Source organism: Macadamia integrifolia, chromosome 6 (assembly GCF_013358625.1).
Source record: "Macadamia integrifolia cultivar HAES 741 chromosome 6, SCU_Mint_v3, whole genome shotgun sequence".
Classification (NCBI taxonomy): domain Eukaryota; kingdom Viridiplantae; phylum Streptophyta; class Magnoliopsida; order Proteales; family Proteaceae; genus Macadamia; species Macadamia integrifolia.
Window position 1 is genome coordinate 16,960,068 of NC_056562.1, and position 18,602 is coordinate 16,978,669.

The window sequence follows — 18,602 nt, forward strand, 5'->3', positions numbered from 1 at the left end:
ATTGGAAGACGATCGAGAATCTAAAGTGTTAATTATATGTTGTTGTTGATGCAAATAAGACATTTAATGTACTTATTTTATTGCAAATAAGCCTTGGGTTTGGTTATGTACGTATTGGGCCTTTGATCCGATGGATTTTTTTTTTTTTTTTTGTAATGGGCCACTTTAATGAAACTAAAATATGCGTAGAAAGTAGAAAAACGGGATTTAATTCATTAGTTTAGTTAAAGTCATGTTTTGAGTCTATTTCCTTTGTTATTTCAGTTTCCTAGTGAGTTTATATTTCCCAATTAGTTAAGGATTGAATTAGGCCTTTCTTTTTTAGTGTTTGAGTCAGATTTGAGTCTTCTATATAAGTTTGTAAGGGATTGCAACATTATAAACGAATTTCATTGAATGAAAAAAAAAACTGTGTTGGAAAACTGTGAGATGCAGTGCTGTGAGAGACAGCTTGGGTGAGATGCTCGACCCAACCTATTCCCTACCCCATTCTTCCTTCATTCTCTTATTTCTGTTTTGTTCATCCTATCTGATTTTTATTGAATTTACTAAAGAACCTACCTGGGATTGGATCACTTGTGAACCAATCTTATATTATTTCGTATCAGAGCCTACCAAACCAAAGACGGAGCCACGTGAATTTCGTGAGGAACTTTCTCCATACATCTTCTTTGAATAGGTAAAAGAATTGTACGTCTACTTTGATTCCTACAACCTGACAGAGGCACAACGATTTCAATACTTTTGTTCCCAAATGAGTGATTATGTTCGAATACAATGGAAAATCTATGAAAGGCAACTTCAAGCTCAAGGTCGTGAGCCTAGAACTTGGGATGATATGGAATATAAGTTGGAAGGCATGTACCTATTTAAGCATGAAAGAAGTATGAACTTCGCTCCACCAAAGTTCCCTCCAAATACACCCCAAAAGCCACCCACAGGTGACAAGAGCACGAAAGAATTGTTTGACCATGTGGCCACTATGTTGCAACAAATTGTAAAGGAGCAACAAGAGTAGACACCTCCAACCAATGAACTAGAGTCAAAAGTTGAGGTTAGTGTTGAAAAAATTCCAACAATTCCTATTGTCAAGAAATAACTAGTCATTGATGCCCCTATCAACGAGTCTCATGTGGAAGATATCGAAAGCAAAGTAGTAAGTATGGTGGACATTAAGATCGAGCCTCAAGAGATTAATGCTACAACAACTATGGAAATTATGAAAAGCCAAAAAGAAGATCCTAAAGGTTGGAGCTTGAAGTAATAGTTGAAAAAACCATTAAGGAGACTGTGAACGATAAGGACAAAGGACTTGAAGAGCTTAAGTTCGAGGAAGAACAAGTAGAAGATGAGCTAAAAGACGATCCTATGGACATTTATGAAGATGTTGAAGTTGAGGATATGCGGTTCGCCATCCCATTAAAGTATCTTGAATTTTTCTACAGCTTGATGAGGGAATTGCACCATGCGATGACGAATTTTTCTAAGAGAGGGCAAATTGATGCAGATAAGCCATTTAATGGGCTTATTTTATTGCAAATAAGCCTTGGGTTGGGTTATGTATGTGTTGGGCCTTTGATTCCATGGGTTTTCTTTGTAATGGACCACTTTAATGGGCCTAAAATATGGGTAGAAAGTAGGAAAACGTGAGTTAATTCATTAGTTTACTTAGAGTCATATTTTGAGTCTATTTCCTTTGTTATTTCAATTTCCTAGTCAATTTAGGTTTCCCAATTAGTTAAGAATTGGGTTAGGCCTTTCCATTTTAGTATTTGAGTCAGATCTGAATCTTCTATATAAGTTTGTAAGGGGCTACAACATTATGAACGAATTTAATTGAATGAAAAAAAAAAAGCTTTGTACTGGAAAACTGTGAGATGTAGTGTTGTGAGAGGCAGCTTGGGAGAGATGCCCTAGGGAAGGGTGAGATGCTCGACCCAACCTATTACCCTACCCCATTCTTCCCTTCATTATCTTATTTCTGTTTTGTTCATACTATCTGATTTTTATTGAATTTACTAAAAATCCTACCTGGGATTGGATCACTTGTGAACCAATCTCACATTAGCCGTACATCTGAGATTTCTACTCAAAATAAAGGCTTGTGGTTGTACTGATGTGAAATATTCATATTCCTTTCATGAGTTGCAGTTTAACAGGTTCTGGTATTCAGATTGGGACCAGGTTTGAGTGAAATGTTCTTAATTCTTAGTCCAAGGGGAGCAATCCACCATGAGTTGGTTCTGATCAGGTCCATTACTTGAGGAGTACCACAGTTCCTAGATTTAGACATTGAAGGTTACTATCTCTGCTCCAATGATCAGCAACATTAAGGTTCTGTTATACCCTCTTCTGACCATCGGTTCTTGAAGAGTTTCGGGGGTGTTGTTCATCTTTCATAGCCTTACTTCAACTGTAATATGATACTGATATGACAAGCGGATTTTTTATTTTCAGTTAGTTACTGACTGATGTTAAGTTGCTCTTTACAGGACTGCTGTTCAAAAAATCTAACGATTGAAATAGATTGATCGTCAAATATGATGCCTGATGTGTAGAGAATATGGTATGAACTTATACGATAAGATGTTTTGTTGCAGGAATTTGAAGTTATACTGCTGTTTCTAAATTCCGAGTTTAGTTTCTATTGCAGTCCTTTACTAATAACTTGGAATCCATCCATTGGATCTTCATCCTACATTGAAGGACTGAAGTTCTACTAGTTACCTACATGCAACCTGATTTTGGGGTTAATCTGAAACCTAAGTTGGGGATTACTTTGGATGTTTAACCTGCTGGTTTTGAGCCCTACATATCTGCCTGTGGGTTGGAATCTGAAACTTCCTGAGGGATGTCTTGATTCCACCATGCCCTTTCGAGAAAGATGACCCCAACTGTTAAGGATTTATTCAGAGAATTTTTAATCTAACTGTAGTGTCATCCTACCAAAGAGTTAATTGACATCAACAAAAGGAAAATTTGAGCACTAGCAAAGGAAGTAGGGTTGATTTGCTGCTTGGCAAGTTGTACACATGGGGCCTAATGTAAATAAATTTCAGCCCTAGAATATTTCATGGGCTAGATCATGTACACTAATTTGTATTGTGATACCCAAGAATAAGGCAAGTACCAAATCTGCCTGGGAGATCGGTGAGGTGTCCCCACCAAGAATACGGCAAGTACCAGGGGGTTAGGGAGATCGGTGAGGGTGTGCAAACTTTAGTCCCACATGGCCTACAAAGAGATTACTGGACTAGTTAATAACCTCTAGCCTCCTCAACATGGCACAACGCGTTTTAGAACCTTAAGGCCCATGGGCCCAAGGTGAACAATATTATGTAAGGTTAATGGGGCCGGGGCATTACGTGTATTGCTCTAATACTTTTAACATTTTTCCTTTTGCCCTTCTTTTAGGAATAATCAACCTAAGATATTCAATTCCCTAATTCAAAACAGTAGAACAGGCATCAATGGGCACCTATTGCCATAATGTTTAACTTTCCCCGGTGTAGTATCAGGTTTTTTCTTGTGTGGGGGGGGGGTGGTTGAATAGAGAATTCATTACCAAAACAAGAGAAAAACAAAAAATAATAGAACTTACGAAGCCATGCCTTCACAAAAGAGGGGAGGCAATATTGGCCTCTAAAATAGAAGAGGAAAGACCCAAGGAATCAATAATAAGCCTATTCTAGGGGTGCCTGCACACCGAGAGGGGGCAACGTCTATCTTGGTTTTTTAATAAAAAAGAGGAAGGAGTCCCAATTCTACTAAAAAAAATTTGGACTTGAGAGTCCATCTACAAAGGTTGCAATCCAACCCAATATTATAGATAGCGGCACCAAAAGCCAATTTACCCACTGCATCACAAGATTTACCTGCAAAGGACATATCCACCCAAATCCATTTTCTATCAAAAGCCAAGATTCTTTTTCTACCAAGCCAACACTTGGAAAGAATGTCTTTCCAAACCAAGGAAGAGAACGGGTAATCAAAGAAGAGGTGATCCACATCTTCAAAAGCATTCAAACAGAGGCAGCAACTAGGAGAGACAGAAATCTGATGCTCAATGAGGAAGAATTGTGCTGGGAAACAGCGAGCTATAACTCTCCAAACAGTGAAGCGGCGACGTGGGGATGTGCCTCTTGAACCAACCTACACTACTCCACAGTTTAGTGGAACCCCAAGCCCTAATAAGATCCTAAGCTGGCTTAGAACTGAACAGGCCCAATAAAGAAGCAAACAACAAAACAATATCAACAATGGTAGGGCCTTCTGTAGATACTCAGGAGAGCATCCTGAATAACAGCCAGGACGAAGGGGGAGGGGGATGACTCATCAAACTGAATGATGTCCGGAACCAAATCAAACCTAATATAACTGGACCTATTGATAGGTCTATCTTCAATTGAATGAAAGACTCAAGAGCAGATGCTAATGGTCCAACCAGAACCTCGTGGAGGAACCATCATCAATCTGGGAAATAATAGCCCCTAACACAACAGGCTTGAGCTTCAGAATCTTTATCCAGACCCAAGATGCATCAGAGTGAGAAGAAACGGTCCAAATGGAGTCGTTGTGGAGGAGGTGGGAGTAGGCCCAATCAACCCAAATGCACCCAAGTGCTCTACCTTCTAGCCGCAAGGTTCCAAATAAGCTTAAGAATAATAGCATAATTGACATCTTTTGTTCTTCTCAAGCCAAGCACCCCCCCTTCATCAAGAGGGAGGCAGACAAATGACCGACTGATCGGGCAAAAGAATATGGGAGATTCACATCCCTTCCAAAGAAAAGCACGCACGAGAGACTCCAACTTCAAAATGATGGACTACAAAAGACCAAAAATGCTGAACCAGTAAATGCAAGAGGACTGAAGCACATATCTAATCAAATCAAGACGGTCGGCATAGGAAACTAGGTTGCCCTTCCAAAGCTAGGGCTCTTACACAAGAGATCCAGAATTAGGGAGCAATGGTGAGTAGTCAACCTGAAGGAGATCAAAGGTGAACCTAAATACTTGACTAGAAAACTTTCCCAAAGAGAACTCAGACTTCTCTTTTAAACAAGACTTATCATCATGAGAAACCCCAGTAGCAAGGAACAAGAGAGATTTGGTGTGGTTTATACAGAGTCCTAATATACTTTCAACATGAAGCAAGCAGGACACATTAGAGAGAACCGAAGGGATATCAGCTTTAGAGAAGATCATGAGATCGTCAACAAAGGCTAGATGGGAGATCTTGAGGGCCTTGCAATTGGGCATGGGAGAGATGGGCGTAGATCCATGCTAAACTAGAGGCTTCTGGATATAACTTCGAAGGCCAAAGTGAAGATATATGGGGAGAGGGGACAGAACTGATAAATACCAACAAAGGAGGCAAAGAAGCCAACAGAGCTACCATTGATGAGAATTGAGAAACGAGGAGAGAAAATGCAATGGTGAATCGAATTGACGAATGCAAGAGGGAAGCACATTTTATGCAAAACACCAATAATGAAATCTCAAGACAAAGAATCAAACACTTTGTGTATATCTTCATGAGAGCAGCTAGGGGTGAGATTTCTATCAAAGCCTCTAACAAGCTCATTAATGTTGTCAGAAATACTTCTACCGAGAACTAAAGCTAGTTGATTGTCACTAACAAGGGAATCAACCACCAATTTGAGACGATTAGCAAGGACTGAATTTGTACAGAAGGTTACAAAGGGAGATCAGGTGAAAGTCAGTTAAAGAGGCACCTTTTTCTTGGGGATGAGGCAAAGAAAGTATTGGTCGATACCTCAAACATGACTGGTTGAAGAAATTGCGGATGGCCTTGACAAGGTCCGGTTTGACCACAACATCAGGAAAAGAAGCCCATACTAAAGCCATCTGGGCCGGGGGGCTCAATTAGCCTTGTGAGGGAGGAAAGCATAGAGGATTTCCTCCTTTGAGGGGATAGAATGGAGGGAATCAAACTGGACGAATGAATGGATTCTTTAAAGAAATTAGCAGGGATAACCGAGGGGGGGCTTTAAGATGTTGAAGAAGAAATTAACTAATTCAATTTTCATTTCCTCAACTAAGGAGATGAAAGGAACCATCACCGACAAGGAGCTTGGAAGATTGAGATACAATTAGTTCTAGCATTCAAGGACCTGTGAAAATAGGCAGTGTTGGAGTATCCTAGGTTCAACCACTTTACAGATTTTTTACGGAGGGAGCTCTCCTATTGGGCCAGCAAAGAAAGAAGCTCGGAAGAATCGGATTTCTCCTTAGTAGCCACAAAGAAATTGTGAATGTCAGGTTTGAGATGAGGCTGGTTAACAATAAGCTTTGCATGACAAACAGCAACAAGGGAGGAAATGTTCCCAAAAGAAGAGGAATTCCATTCTTTAAGAGCATGTTTGACATTCCGAAGCTTTCTAGAGAAGGCAATGAGAGGTGGGGAAAAGGGAGGGTCTCACAGACTATAGAGAGAAAGTCAGGGTGGGAGAACCACATGTTAGAGAACTTGACGATGATGTAAGGTTGGTTCACCCTAAGGCAAACAACCCCAATAACATGACTCCAAACCAAGCATCAGATCTTGTTTAATCTCGAAACCGTAGACAATCCTCACAGAGAGAATTAAGGCTGACACCAAAGAGAATTAGGAACTCAGAAAAATCTGGCTGAATAGGAGGAAGCCTGCGATTGGCCGTAGGACGCTATGATGGAGCTCAACTTCTGTTAAGTGCTAATCAAACCCACCAAAGGGTTTTGTAACCTGATCTCAGGTTCGGGAGATCTGAAAAGAAGCTCCCAATTAGGAAACTAGGGATGATCTTCAGAAACAGGTGATAGGGAGCTCAGTTGGACACTAAACTTGGGACGAGTGGGCCTCCTAGGACCAGGAATAAACCCCCAAAAGAGGTGGCTGATTGGGGTTCAGAGGGTGGAGGTCTGGCCCATAGTTATTAAAGCGTCGTCAAGGCGCTGGTAAGGCGACGCCTAGGCATTGAGGCGGTTTTGGGAGCTTAAGGCAGTGGACCGCATTAGGGGCTGCACATAAGGCAGTCGCCTTAATGGTTAAGGCGCTATAAGGCATCGCCTTATGCGCCTTAGATGAAATTTATTGATTGGCAGGTATATGGGGAAGTTTACACATGACAAGCATGGGATCAAGGGTATTTGAATAAAAAACCTCAACCAAAAATACATAAATCAAATCACATTACGTCACTAACTGATAAATTGAGCAAGGGTTTTGGGGCCAGCGCAACAGTCCTTCCTCCTTCATTCTACGGTTCTACCTGCTGTTTTTTCTTCTTCTTTCTCTTAATCTCTTCTATTTCCCTCTTTTTTTTTCTTTTACTTTTTTTCTTCTTTACTCTTTTCTTACTGCAGCTGGAAGTGTGGAACTGCAGTACGAGGTATTTTTTTCTTTTCCTAATTTCCTCTCCCTTGTATGGTTCTAACTTCTTCTTCTTTCTTTTCGTTTTTTTATTATTATTATTATTTTGGCTTCCTTTCCTCTGTTTTTCTATTTTTTCTACTTTATTTTCCTCTCCCAGTCATTCTTCTTCTTCGTCTTCACTGCAACAGTTCAACCTACAACTCTCTTTTCCATTTAGAGCTGCAAACTGCAGCTCTCTTTTTTTTTTTTTTTTTTTTCTTTTTTTGTTGGATGAATATGCAGCTCCTTGGTTCTGGTTTGATGTGCTTGACTGCTGGTTATCAAAATTGATTGTGTATTGTAGACTGGGTATTATTCTTTTGAGTTTTGATTATCAAGCATTGCTTTTTGTGGCTGGTAGCATTCTGATTTATTCTTTCTGAGATGGTAATGCTGGATATAGATGGCTTATTCTGCAGCTCTCTTTTTAACAGCTGCAACCTGCAGCTCTCTCTTTTTTTTTTTGGATGAATATGCAACTCCTTGGTTCTGGTTTGATGTTCTTGCTTCTTGGCTTCTGGTTATCAATATTGATTGCGTATTGATGTCAATATTGATGTCCTTGGTTCTGGTTTGATGTTCTTGGCTGTTGGTTATATAAATACTTGTATATTTTAAGTAATCTTTTCTTTATATTTATAATTTTATTTCATAATTATATATTTATATTATATTCTATGATAATGATTGATGATTGATGAAGATGAACTTAGTTTATTCACTTTATTATTTTATTTTTTTTTTTAGAATATCTTGATTGGTATGAAGTATGGACCTTTAATCTTTATTTAGAATATGAACAGTATTATATAACTTTAATATGCCATTTGAGCCAAATAGAATGGTTACATAAAAAATAAAACACTAAAACGCTTTATTCAACAAGGCGACGCCTTATGCCCGCCCTATCGCCAAAACGCTCTGAAAGACCTCCAGCACCTCGGTCGCCTCACCGCCTTAATAACCTCGGTCTGGCCTTGGTAGATCCACCCTCAAAACCCTGACACCTAGAGATCAATCTGGTAAGGCTTGGCAGCTCTTGATCGTTGTTTATAACTGGCATTCTGGGCTTCAATTAGGCTTCTAATGGCACTCAATCACTCTCTCACAAAAAACAAATAAAAAGGAAAATAAATAAAGAAAGAGAATCAATGGAGGGGTTGAGAAGGGTGAGAAGAATTCAGGGAATGGGCATCTCACCCCTCAAAGTAACAGCTATTTCAGATATGAGTGAATACTCAATTTCATTAATTAAACCTATCTAATGGTTACAATCAATGGGTGCCTCTTTATAGGGTACATAGAACTAACAACTGAACATAAAAGGAACCTAGCATAAGTTACAAATGGAAACTACTTGACTAACCAAAATAGAAACTAAATCCTAGGCTATCTTGGCCAATTCGATGGCTGCTGGAGCTCTCCTCTTGAAACTGCTTTTCAACAATAAAGGACAGCTGTACAGATCTTCTGGAAGATCTTTCGAAGACACACTGGAGTTCAACTTATGCTAATCGATGGGAAGATGGGATGCTGCTGAGCTGGACTGAAGGACAAAAAAAAAGAACCAAACAATTGTCTAAATCTAGGCTGAGAAGCTGTTGCTCAATGGGAAAGAACGTTTCTGTGAAGGGATCCAAGAATGAAACAAGAAAGGAAACTTGGACGTGCTGGACAGCTAGATCGACCGGTGCCAAATAGGGAAGTTTCTAGAGGCTCCAGCTGCCAAGGGCTGCCCCAGCTGTGGAGGGATCCAAGAATGAAACAAGAAAGGAAACTTGGACGTGCTGGACAGCTAGATCGATGGTGCCAAATATGGAAGTTTCTAGAGGCTCCAGCTGGGGCTGCATAAGGATTGGTTAGACGGCCCCAAGAAGGCTGGAATTTGGCTGCAAAGCTGGCCCAGAATAGGCCAGATCTGGGCTGGTTCTTTGGGTGGCTCGATCCATCCACATCAAACGGTTTAGGGCCAAAGGAGATAAGGCTGGATAAGGATAGTGATGAGGCTATGGTCTGAAATACCAAGGACATCAAATGAGGCATGGGTGGAGGGGAAGGAGGTGAGCAAGGCTTCATAACCAAAAATTTGTCCAGCTTGCAAGCAATTCTGGAATCACCACAATGACATCTGGCTAAACTTAGTGCATTTTAACTTGGTAATATAATAACCTCCTCCAAATGAAACATCTATATTATATAAAAATACTTTCCAATTTTCATGTTCTCATACTGCATTACTAACGGATCCATACTAATTGTATAATTTCTACAAGCACCACCACCACCACCACCACCGCCACCACCACCAACCCCACCAAAAGAAAAAAGCTTTGCATAATAGATTTAGAAGTTCAGCAAAAAAGAATAAGTGGCATGCTATACAATAATACCTGCAATATGTTAAGTACAGTCCTAATCACATCTTGATCCTTCAGAAAATCTACACTCTGACGTGCTTGCCCAATAATTTCTGCCCATTTCTGCACGAAAATATTTTCTGAGTCAGTTAAAAATAAGCACTGGCTAATGCAAAAAGTAAAAAAATGAATTGCAATGCATAAGCAGCAAGACAAATAAAACAGAAACAACATGAAAGTATCAGAACTTCCAAGAGATCTTAACCTGGTCAGTACAAAAGGGTAGACATCTTTCAAAAAATCGGCCTAGACAAGTTAAATTTGACACCGTACACGGAAGTAAGCCTTGGGTTCACAACAAGAAATCATCGTTCATGGGACCCTCGATGGTGTAAATTTGGACATGGTCGAAAGTGACAGCAACCAAACTATTATCAATCTAGTGGGAAGAGCTACATTGGGCAACAGAAGAGTGTTAGAGGGTGTTAACATTTCGGTGGAAGGAGATCAGCAAATTTTTCTGGCTGATGAGCCTGCCAGGAGTGGGTAGCGTTGCCAGAAAATCTTCATATGTAGGCAACTACCCTTGCTCAGTAATCTCCACTGTCGTTTCTTAGGAGTTGGCCATTTGTTGTTGGTGCTTACTATATGCCTTCTATTGCCTATTTGTTGCTGCAATGAATTTTTCTTTGTTATCTATCAGGGAGAACAAAAAAGGAGATCGGAAGTTTGTGACGTAAGTTTAGGGCTCAAAATTGTTTTAGCATTTGAAAATACACCTGTGTATTTGATGAGTCACACTTTTTTGGATATGATTTTCTGTTCTTTGAGATCATCTTGGTGGTCTTGCGAAAGTAAGGTTGTTGTAAAAGGCAAGGCAGACATCAGGGGGTAAAGTTGTTATCTTCTGTCTCTTTCAGAACTCATTTTTCCTTCAGTATCCACTCCTCTGACTCAAAACATATCTGGTTTCTTCTATATTATGGCTTTGTAGCTCTGATTTTCTTCTCCAATGATGTGGTTATTCATAAAAAAGAAAAAAAAAAAAGAGGACCACAAAGGTAAAACATATACCTGATTTGGAAGTTCCATCAACCTTTGCAAATACTCATCCCTCTTTTGGGGATCAGATTCAGCTTGAATCATATTACCAACCTGAAAAGACAAGCAGCAAGTTATTATACAACAACCACACCATCAAAACTTAAGTATAAAAAAAATTAATCCTAGCTATTTGGAGCAAAAAATAATGTTATTAACATACAGATTCATAAAATGTATGAATCTGGTGGGGCTCAAGATCTGCAACAGTGGCCGGAAGGCCTGTCAACAGTTCAGAAACAAATGGCTCGTTTTCCCCAACCTGCATATCAAAGGCGGTCAACAATTAGTCCACATAACATAAATAACTCCATATCAAGGAAAAATTAACATCCTTAAAACATAAGCAATAATGGACAACTAACTATTAGATATGAATCCTACTGGTACTACTGATTCGACACAGAAGATGGTTATTATAATAAGATGGTCGTTCAAGGACACACAGGACAAATTTGCAATAAATAGAATTATTCACACCCAAATTCTTCGGAATTATTATTTTTACAGACAAAGCATCAAAATTCTTTATGATACTTCAGACACCCTCTCACCAGAAACAAAACAAGACAAAAAAGGTGCAATCACCACTATTTCTCAATTTACCAGAGTAACCTGGGATATAAATGGGACAAAATTTACCTGTACAATAACAAATTTACGCTTGCACTTTTGAACAATCTTTAAGAATGTATCACAGGCCATATCCTGAAAGGGAAATAAGAGTCAGTGAACAAAATGTGACCATGAATAACACAGCTACATACCCGTCGTTATAAAATGTAGCACATGCATGCATGCGAGGGAGCTGGGGGAACTTGACATCAAAATAAGATAGAAAACCATGAATGAATGAAACAGAAGAATGAAATAGATGAAGATTGACAATTCACCATGAAGTTGATCAGCAAATGGTCATGACTTGCAGTACAAAATTTCAGTCGAAACCACTGAGATTTTGCGAAATATTTTGGTTTCGAAAAAGGTTAAAACAAACTGGGTGCAACTGAGTAGTTGATGCAGGGTTTTGACCGAAATTTGGCATTTCGGCTAAAATTTCAATTTTGACTCGGTTTCAGTACAAAACAGTGCATACAAAAAGGCATTGTTTCAATCAAACTTGACCCACATCTTGAGTTTCAAGTGGTGTCTCCGGTTATAGGAGAAAAAATCACCAAAAACAAAAAAAAAAAAAAAAAAAAAATTTGGTATTTTTGGCCAAATCACCTGCTTTATATATATATATATATATATTGTGAACAAAGTATTGAGGACTAATCAAACGTGTTTATAGAAACGATAAATGGTTTTTCTTCATTACTAACACATTTTTTATTGAATTTTGTGTGTTCTACCACTAAATTATGTGCAGAATAGGTTATATTTGAGAAATTATAGAGCAGGGTACAACGTACACTACAAACCTAGGTACAAAACCAAACTACCATATTTTAGGGCGTATTATTGATTTTTCTTTTTTCAATCTTAAGGCTACAATATAGAAATACTTAATTAGGGTTCCAGTGAAGTTTTGGGCCAAAATATGGTCATTTGACCACTGAAATGGCCAGACGAAACATGCAAGGTTTCAGTCAAATATCGGTCGAAACCTGAAATATTTCAGTTTCAACCATATCTAAAACCTTGCATAACTAGTGATAGTGACATGAACCAGGATTAAAGAAAGTCTGTGATGACACAAGTTTGGGATAAATTACAACAGTTAGCTCAACTAAATATTTCTCTCCAAAAGGACAAGCTTTTTAAATCATTTCTATCAGAAACTCATGAAAAAAAAAACCCCAAATGAGTATGGGGATATTCATACTGCATGAATATGAGACTGTTTCTTAGTTTATTTATCAAGTGAGCATTTTTTATAAACCTAATGCTTAGAACCAGTTTACAATGTTTTGTCCGCTTGCACAAACTTGTGATGAAATAGGAAAAAGAATGACTAACAGTGGACCAACTAAGCAACAACAAACAAAATGAAGCCCATCATGCACAGTTCTATCAAAACAAGTGATTGATCTAGGTCTTGGTGAGGAAAATATGAACATGGAAATGAATGAAGATTAGAAAATAAATAAATAAGGGGCGGCAAAAGATACCTGAACTCCTGGATGTGTTTCATGCATGAACTCAAACAACTTATTCACAACAGTTTTCAGGAACTTCCAATGAGCCCTTAGGAACTTCGGGTACTGTCCAACGACATACCTGCCAATTGAAGGAAATACATAAGAAGGGGGGAACTGAGTAAAGTAATAGGTAAGTATTATTATATAAAGGACATGAATTTATCAAAACATCTTACATAATGTTACTTGCTATGACAGCCTTATTATCTTTTCCCTTGGTAATTTCACATAAGTTGAGGAGATCCCGAATGACCATTACCAGAAATCTATTCTCCTGCCAAAACACAAAGACAAGAGTATGACAGACAAATTTTTCCCTTTCCAAGACTTCACATTGAACCAATTAAGAAGCATACCTGCTCCTCCACCATTGACCCAGATATAGATCCTATTGCCCAGCATAATGTGTTTAAGTTGTTCCATGACCAATCCTCACCATTCAGTTGCTTGCTTAACTTTTTCAACATCTAAGATTCCCAAAAAGGAAAATTCAGCACTTCTAGTGATGCTACGTAGTCCTTTCCCACAAATACCATGAAGTATGCACCAAATAAACTAAAATGTATCAAGGGTCTACAGAAGCCACTTAATTAAAAAATCCCACAATAATTTAAATTTGAATATTGAGGCAGATGAAAGCAATTTCAGACAATTTATAGAAGGGAGAAGGTGGCATTAAGCTTCCAATTCTATAAATGCATGTAGTAAAGAATGATATGGATCTAAGACCCAAAGCAACTTTATAAAATTTACAGACACAATCCCCTTATCTTGCAGGATAAAGATATTATATGTAGACATGAAAGCTTAATGTCATAAGATTAATCTCATATACAAATCGCGCATTCAAAGGAACTTAAAGAACCCAACCTCTCCAACAGTCCACATGCCCATACATCAAAACAAGGACATAAATTTATCATGACCTCTAGGAAGGCAAGTTGATTGATTTCAAAGAAAAAGAATCTAATTTCCAGCTGCAAACGTGCTTTCTAGTCCTAGACTGATCTTTCCCGTTACAATGCTTTGTTTTCTGACCAATATGCAAAATGAAGAAAAAGGCAGAAACAAAAGAAGAAAACAAAGAAGGTAAAATTAACAACAACAAAAAAATCAGCCTTATCCAAACTCAATGGGGTCGGCTACATGGACCGTGCAAAACAAAATAAGGAAATCAGAGGTCAAAATAGGAGAAATGAAAGTAAGAGGAAAAAAGCACAGCCCAAAAAGTTAAGAAAATCTCAGCTAAATGGGGTCAGCTACGTGGATCATTTCCATCCAATCGGCTTTATTTGAGGTCATACTGGAACAAGACCTAGACTATGCATGTCATTCATCACTACTTCTCCTATGGTCATGTTAGGCCTGCTACTAACTCTTTTAGCTCCTTCAATCGGAATCAGATCACTCCACCTTACTAGGGCATCCCCAAGCCTCCGTTGAACATTGTCATACCACCTAAAATGACTCTCGAAGCATTGGGGCAACTCCCAGATCAGCTCTAATACGCTCATTCCTTACTTAAACCCTCCTAATTTTTTCGCACATCCTCCTCTCTACTACACATAACTTCTTAACTGCCAAACATTCCGCCACATACATCAACTCAGTCCAACAACAATCCTATAGAATTTTCCTCTGAGCTTTAAAGGAATATGTCGGTCACACAACACTCCAGTCACACCTCTCCACTTCATCCATCCCACTTCAATTCTCTGTGAAACATAATCATATATGTCACCTTCTTTATTTATGGCTGACCACAGATATCTAAAATAGTCACTTTGTGACTAAAATTAAACATCATATACTCCGTCTTCATTCTACTAATCTTAAATCCTTTTGTTTCCAAGGTGATCTCCATAGCTCTAACTTAGAGTTAATCACGGTTTTGTCTCATCCACCAAAACTATATCATCAAGAAGAGCATAAACTATGGGACCTCACCTTGAATGCTCATGGTTAAATCATCCATGATAATCGCAAATAGGTAAGGGTTTAAGGCTGATCCCTAATGTAACCCAGACAAAATTGGGAATTCATTGCCTTGACCTCGCACTAATCTCACACTAGTCACCACGCCCTCATACATAACTTTAATTAAATTTGCATATTTACTCGACACCCCTCTCTTCACAAGAACATGTCAAATTAAATCTCTATGGACTCTGTCATAGGCTTTTTCTAGGTCAATAAAGATCATATGGAGATCATTTTTGTAGGCTCTATGTCTTTCCATAAGCCTCCTAAGTAGGTAAATAGCTTCTATCGTGGATTTAACTTGGCATAAAGCCAAACTGAATCTCCAAGATACGAGTCTCTTCTCAGACGGGATTCAATCACCTTCTCCCATAAGCACAACTGCCACTGTAGACTTGTTCTAAAGAACCAGACCTACTTTCCAATACTTTTAAAGATACTTCCAACTCCAGCATATATGCCCTTAGTCCAGATCCTCTAGTTATTTCTTTGGGAGAGCCAGGGTTTATCAATATCAACATTTAACAACCTTTCATAAGCTTTCCCAAACAATTTCTATTCCTTTTCTATCACCCCAAATTTTCCAATTCATCACAAGAGAAATAAAATAGCTTTTGATGATGATTGATCAATTTGACATCAGGACAGAAAAAAAAAATTCTATTCATATGTCTTGTTCATTGCTCATTCTCTCAATGCTTGATAAATGAGTAAAAAGCTTGATCCCACCCTAGTGGTGCAACTTACTCATTTATTGTTGTACACAGGAGCAAGGTGCATTCCCCCATATTACTTCTCCTTTACAATAAAGTTGACATATCTACAAAATATCTTTATATTGGCCACCGCCTAGGCTGACCTTGCCACCCTGACAGCTATATGCTAACATATGACATATCACATATTAGTGTATTCCAAACATATTCAAGGATTTATGAACTATGATTTTTAGAATTAGGAAATGAATATCTTTGTACTTTGAACATTGTACCAACTAGTTAACATTGTGAAGGGGCCAACTAACCCAAGTGTAATTTACAGTAATAGAATCCTAACAAATGCATATAAATATATTCAACACAAAAATACCTTGGTCAATAAAACTTGGCAGGCACACAGGGCCGGGCCAATTCAGGCAAACGGCAGGCTTGAGGCCGAGTGTGAGGCATCAAGGCGAGCCTGGCCTGAGCATGGCATGAAGCCCATGGACTTCAGGGCAGGCTGGCCCGAGCAGTGCCATGAAGGAACCTTTTGCACTATACTTCTAGTTATGCTATTGGTCATTTTACATAATAAAAATAAATTTGGAAATAGTAGAAATTCTTTTCTTTTTATTTCATTTCTTTAGAGCTGATCATTGGACCATGGCCTATTATAGAAAAAAAAAATCGAAGTTAAAACTATAAAAGAGCTCTTTCTCGTTTTTTTCTGGACGCGATTTGAGGGAGAGTGATGAATCTGGGCAACATAGCAAGTTAATGATCCACATGGGAGATTTCAAAGGTTACATATTGGCCTTCACCAGAAACTACTAAGTTGCACTCGGAGCATTCTGAGCGAGCATCACAGTGGAGTTCCATACACAATCAGTCAGCACTAGAATTTTATTCAAAGCACAAGATGAGATATCCAGCAAGAGACACAATACCACTACTGTTAGTCGGGTCAAAAACAAATGAAGATTTAACAATAGAAAAGTATTGTATTTAATACCTGCTGTTCAGTATCTTCATGATCAAGATGTGACAAATAGATCAGTGTTTCCCTCATGATCTGTAACATTGAAATGATCAAGCAGAGACAACAAAAACAAGCATAGTACAGAAAAATAAATGGTTAAGATACTGATCCTTCTACCAAAAAGAAAAAAAGAATAAGATATTGATCCACAAATAATTATAGAGAATATAACTATCGTTTTAGAAGATCATTAATGTCCCATTTGGTTAGAAGTGAAATGCAGTGATGTAAATATTGAACAAGAACAAAATAGAAAGTTTTGCAATCACTTCACTCTTAACCAAAAGGGACCTATGTGGTTCTTCCACTCAGTAGACAAGATTACACTACATCTCATCCCCACGCACATGCCCCCAAAAAAGAAAACTTCCAGATTTAATCCAACCTCTTCTCACATTGCACAAGTAACCAACAGAACAAAAATTGGCAATAATAGTAATTTTTCATATTATCCACAAATTTATATGTATATAATAATAACAAAGTACTTTATCAATATAAATATGTGAATCACGAGCGCAAACCTTATACAATAACCATCAATGCCTTAAAGATATATATCTTGTGACTGGATGTAATTCAGTATCTGGAGACTAATAAAGCCACACCTTATATTGAACAAGCACATCATTGTCTTTCATTGTTTCACGGACAATATTCCCATTTTCATCTTCGACAATCAAAACTTCTTCAGGTTTTGCCATACGACAGATCATCAACATTCTTAACTTTGACATTGGAACAGCATACAGTTGCCTCCGTTGGAGAAATTGTGAGCCAACATCGACCATACCAGGAAGCAATGGCATCTGCAGAATCAGTAAATAAAAAAGCACACACACTAAGCACAAAATTTTTCAGAAACCAATACTCCAAAATAAAAAATAAAGAACCCCACAGAAAAACAGAAACTAAACCTTCAAAAAAACTGATGAACACAATTAATACATAAATGAGCCATAGAAGAATGAATGTAACTGACAACAAATCCCAAATCAATAGCATCCTGTATATAAGAAATGATCTCCCAATGCCTGAGCAGTAAAAATGCAGGCTTCCCAACAAGAATAAAGCATCACAAAAACAATTCAAACTTTCTCCATATCAGCACAAAGATGCAGAAAAAGTATAATATCTACATATAGTAACCATATGACAAATCCAAACATCCCCAAATGCCTGACTTATTTTTGGTCTATATTCAGATTATGAAAACTTAACAAGCCATTAACATTTAACAACATTCCTGAGCTTTTTGAGTATGCAAATATCATCACGATAGACAATGATACAGTTCTAGGCAACAACAATAAAGTTATACTCAGTTCCTCTAATCAACCCACTTTATTTGAAACTATGCATACCTGAAGCCCCATCATGCTAGCAGCTGCTGCAGGACTGTCCAAATTATGGTGGGTCTCAAACAGCTCTAGGACGAAGGAGTTCCAATAGTCCAAGCAGACCTGCACAATCATATTTCAAAGGAGTAAACATTGAGTTATGACAAGCAGTTAACAAATGCACATAAATATTAATTGAGTTACAAACACTGATAAGCAGTTAAAAATGCACAAATATGTTAATGTAATTACCTTGAAAACTTCAGTGTCATCAACATATGAGATGCCAATCAGATATTCAAGACCCAATAGAAGTGCAGATCTATTTTCTGAAGTTGTTTCTAGTAGTCGAATGTGGGACTGCAAAAGAAAAGGTGCAGTTGGCACGTATCCCATACTACATTTTGTTCAGCAGCTAAACAGCATAAATGACTGAGCAGATCATAAAAAGTTCATTTGTTACAAATAACATGTGACGCATGTAAGCTCCTCATTGAAGGGTGCTTCCTGTGCAAATAAAGCTAA

General features: G+C 38.1%; 1 protein-coding gene across 4 annotated transcripts in view; it reads right to left on the reverse strand.

Moving 5' to 3' along the window:
* Positions 1–18,602, reverse strand: part of LOC122082325 (protein EXPORTIN 1A-like) — a 52,709-nt gene that overhangs the window by 18,647 nt on the left and 15,460 nt on the right. For all 4 annotated transcript variants that reach the window (XR_006141280.1, XR_006141281.1, XM_042649812.1 and 1 more), the window contains exons 12-22: positions 18,330–18,437; positions 18,102–18,200; positions 17,346–17,546; positions 16,711–16,770; positions 13,374–13,484; positions 13,194–13,291; positions 12,988–13,096; positions 11,516–11,581; positions 11,037–11,135; positions 10,847–10,927; positions 9,806–9,895 (exon numbers count right to left, since the gene is read on the reverse strand). Coding sequence is in view for 2 of the 4 variants with exons in the window: in XM_042649812.1 (XP_042505746.1) it covers positions 9,806–9,895; positions 10,847–10,927; positions 11,037–11,135; positions 11,516–11,581; positions 12,988–13,096; positions 13,194–13,291; positions 13,374–13,484; positions 16,711–16,770; positions 17,346–17,546; positions 18,102–18,200; positions 18,330–18,437 (1,122 nt within the window). In the remaining 2 variants the exon portion in view is untranslated. The remainder of the gene's footprint in view (positions 1–9,805; positions 9,896–10,846; positions 10,928–11,036; positions 11,136–11,515; positions 11,582–12,987; positions 13,097–13,193; positions 13,292–13,373; positions 13,485–16,710; positions 16,771–17,345; positions 17,547–18,101; positions 18,201–18,329; positions 18,438–18,602) is intronic.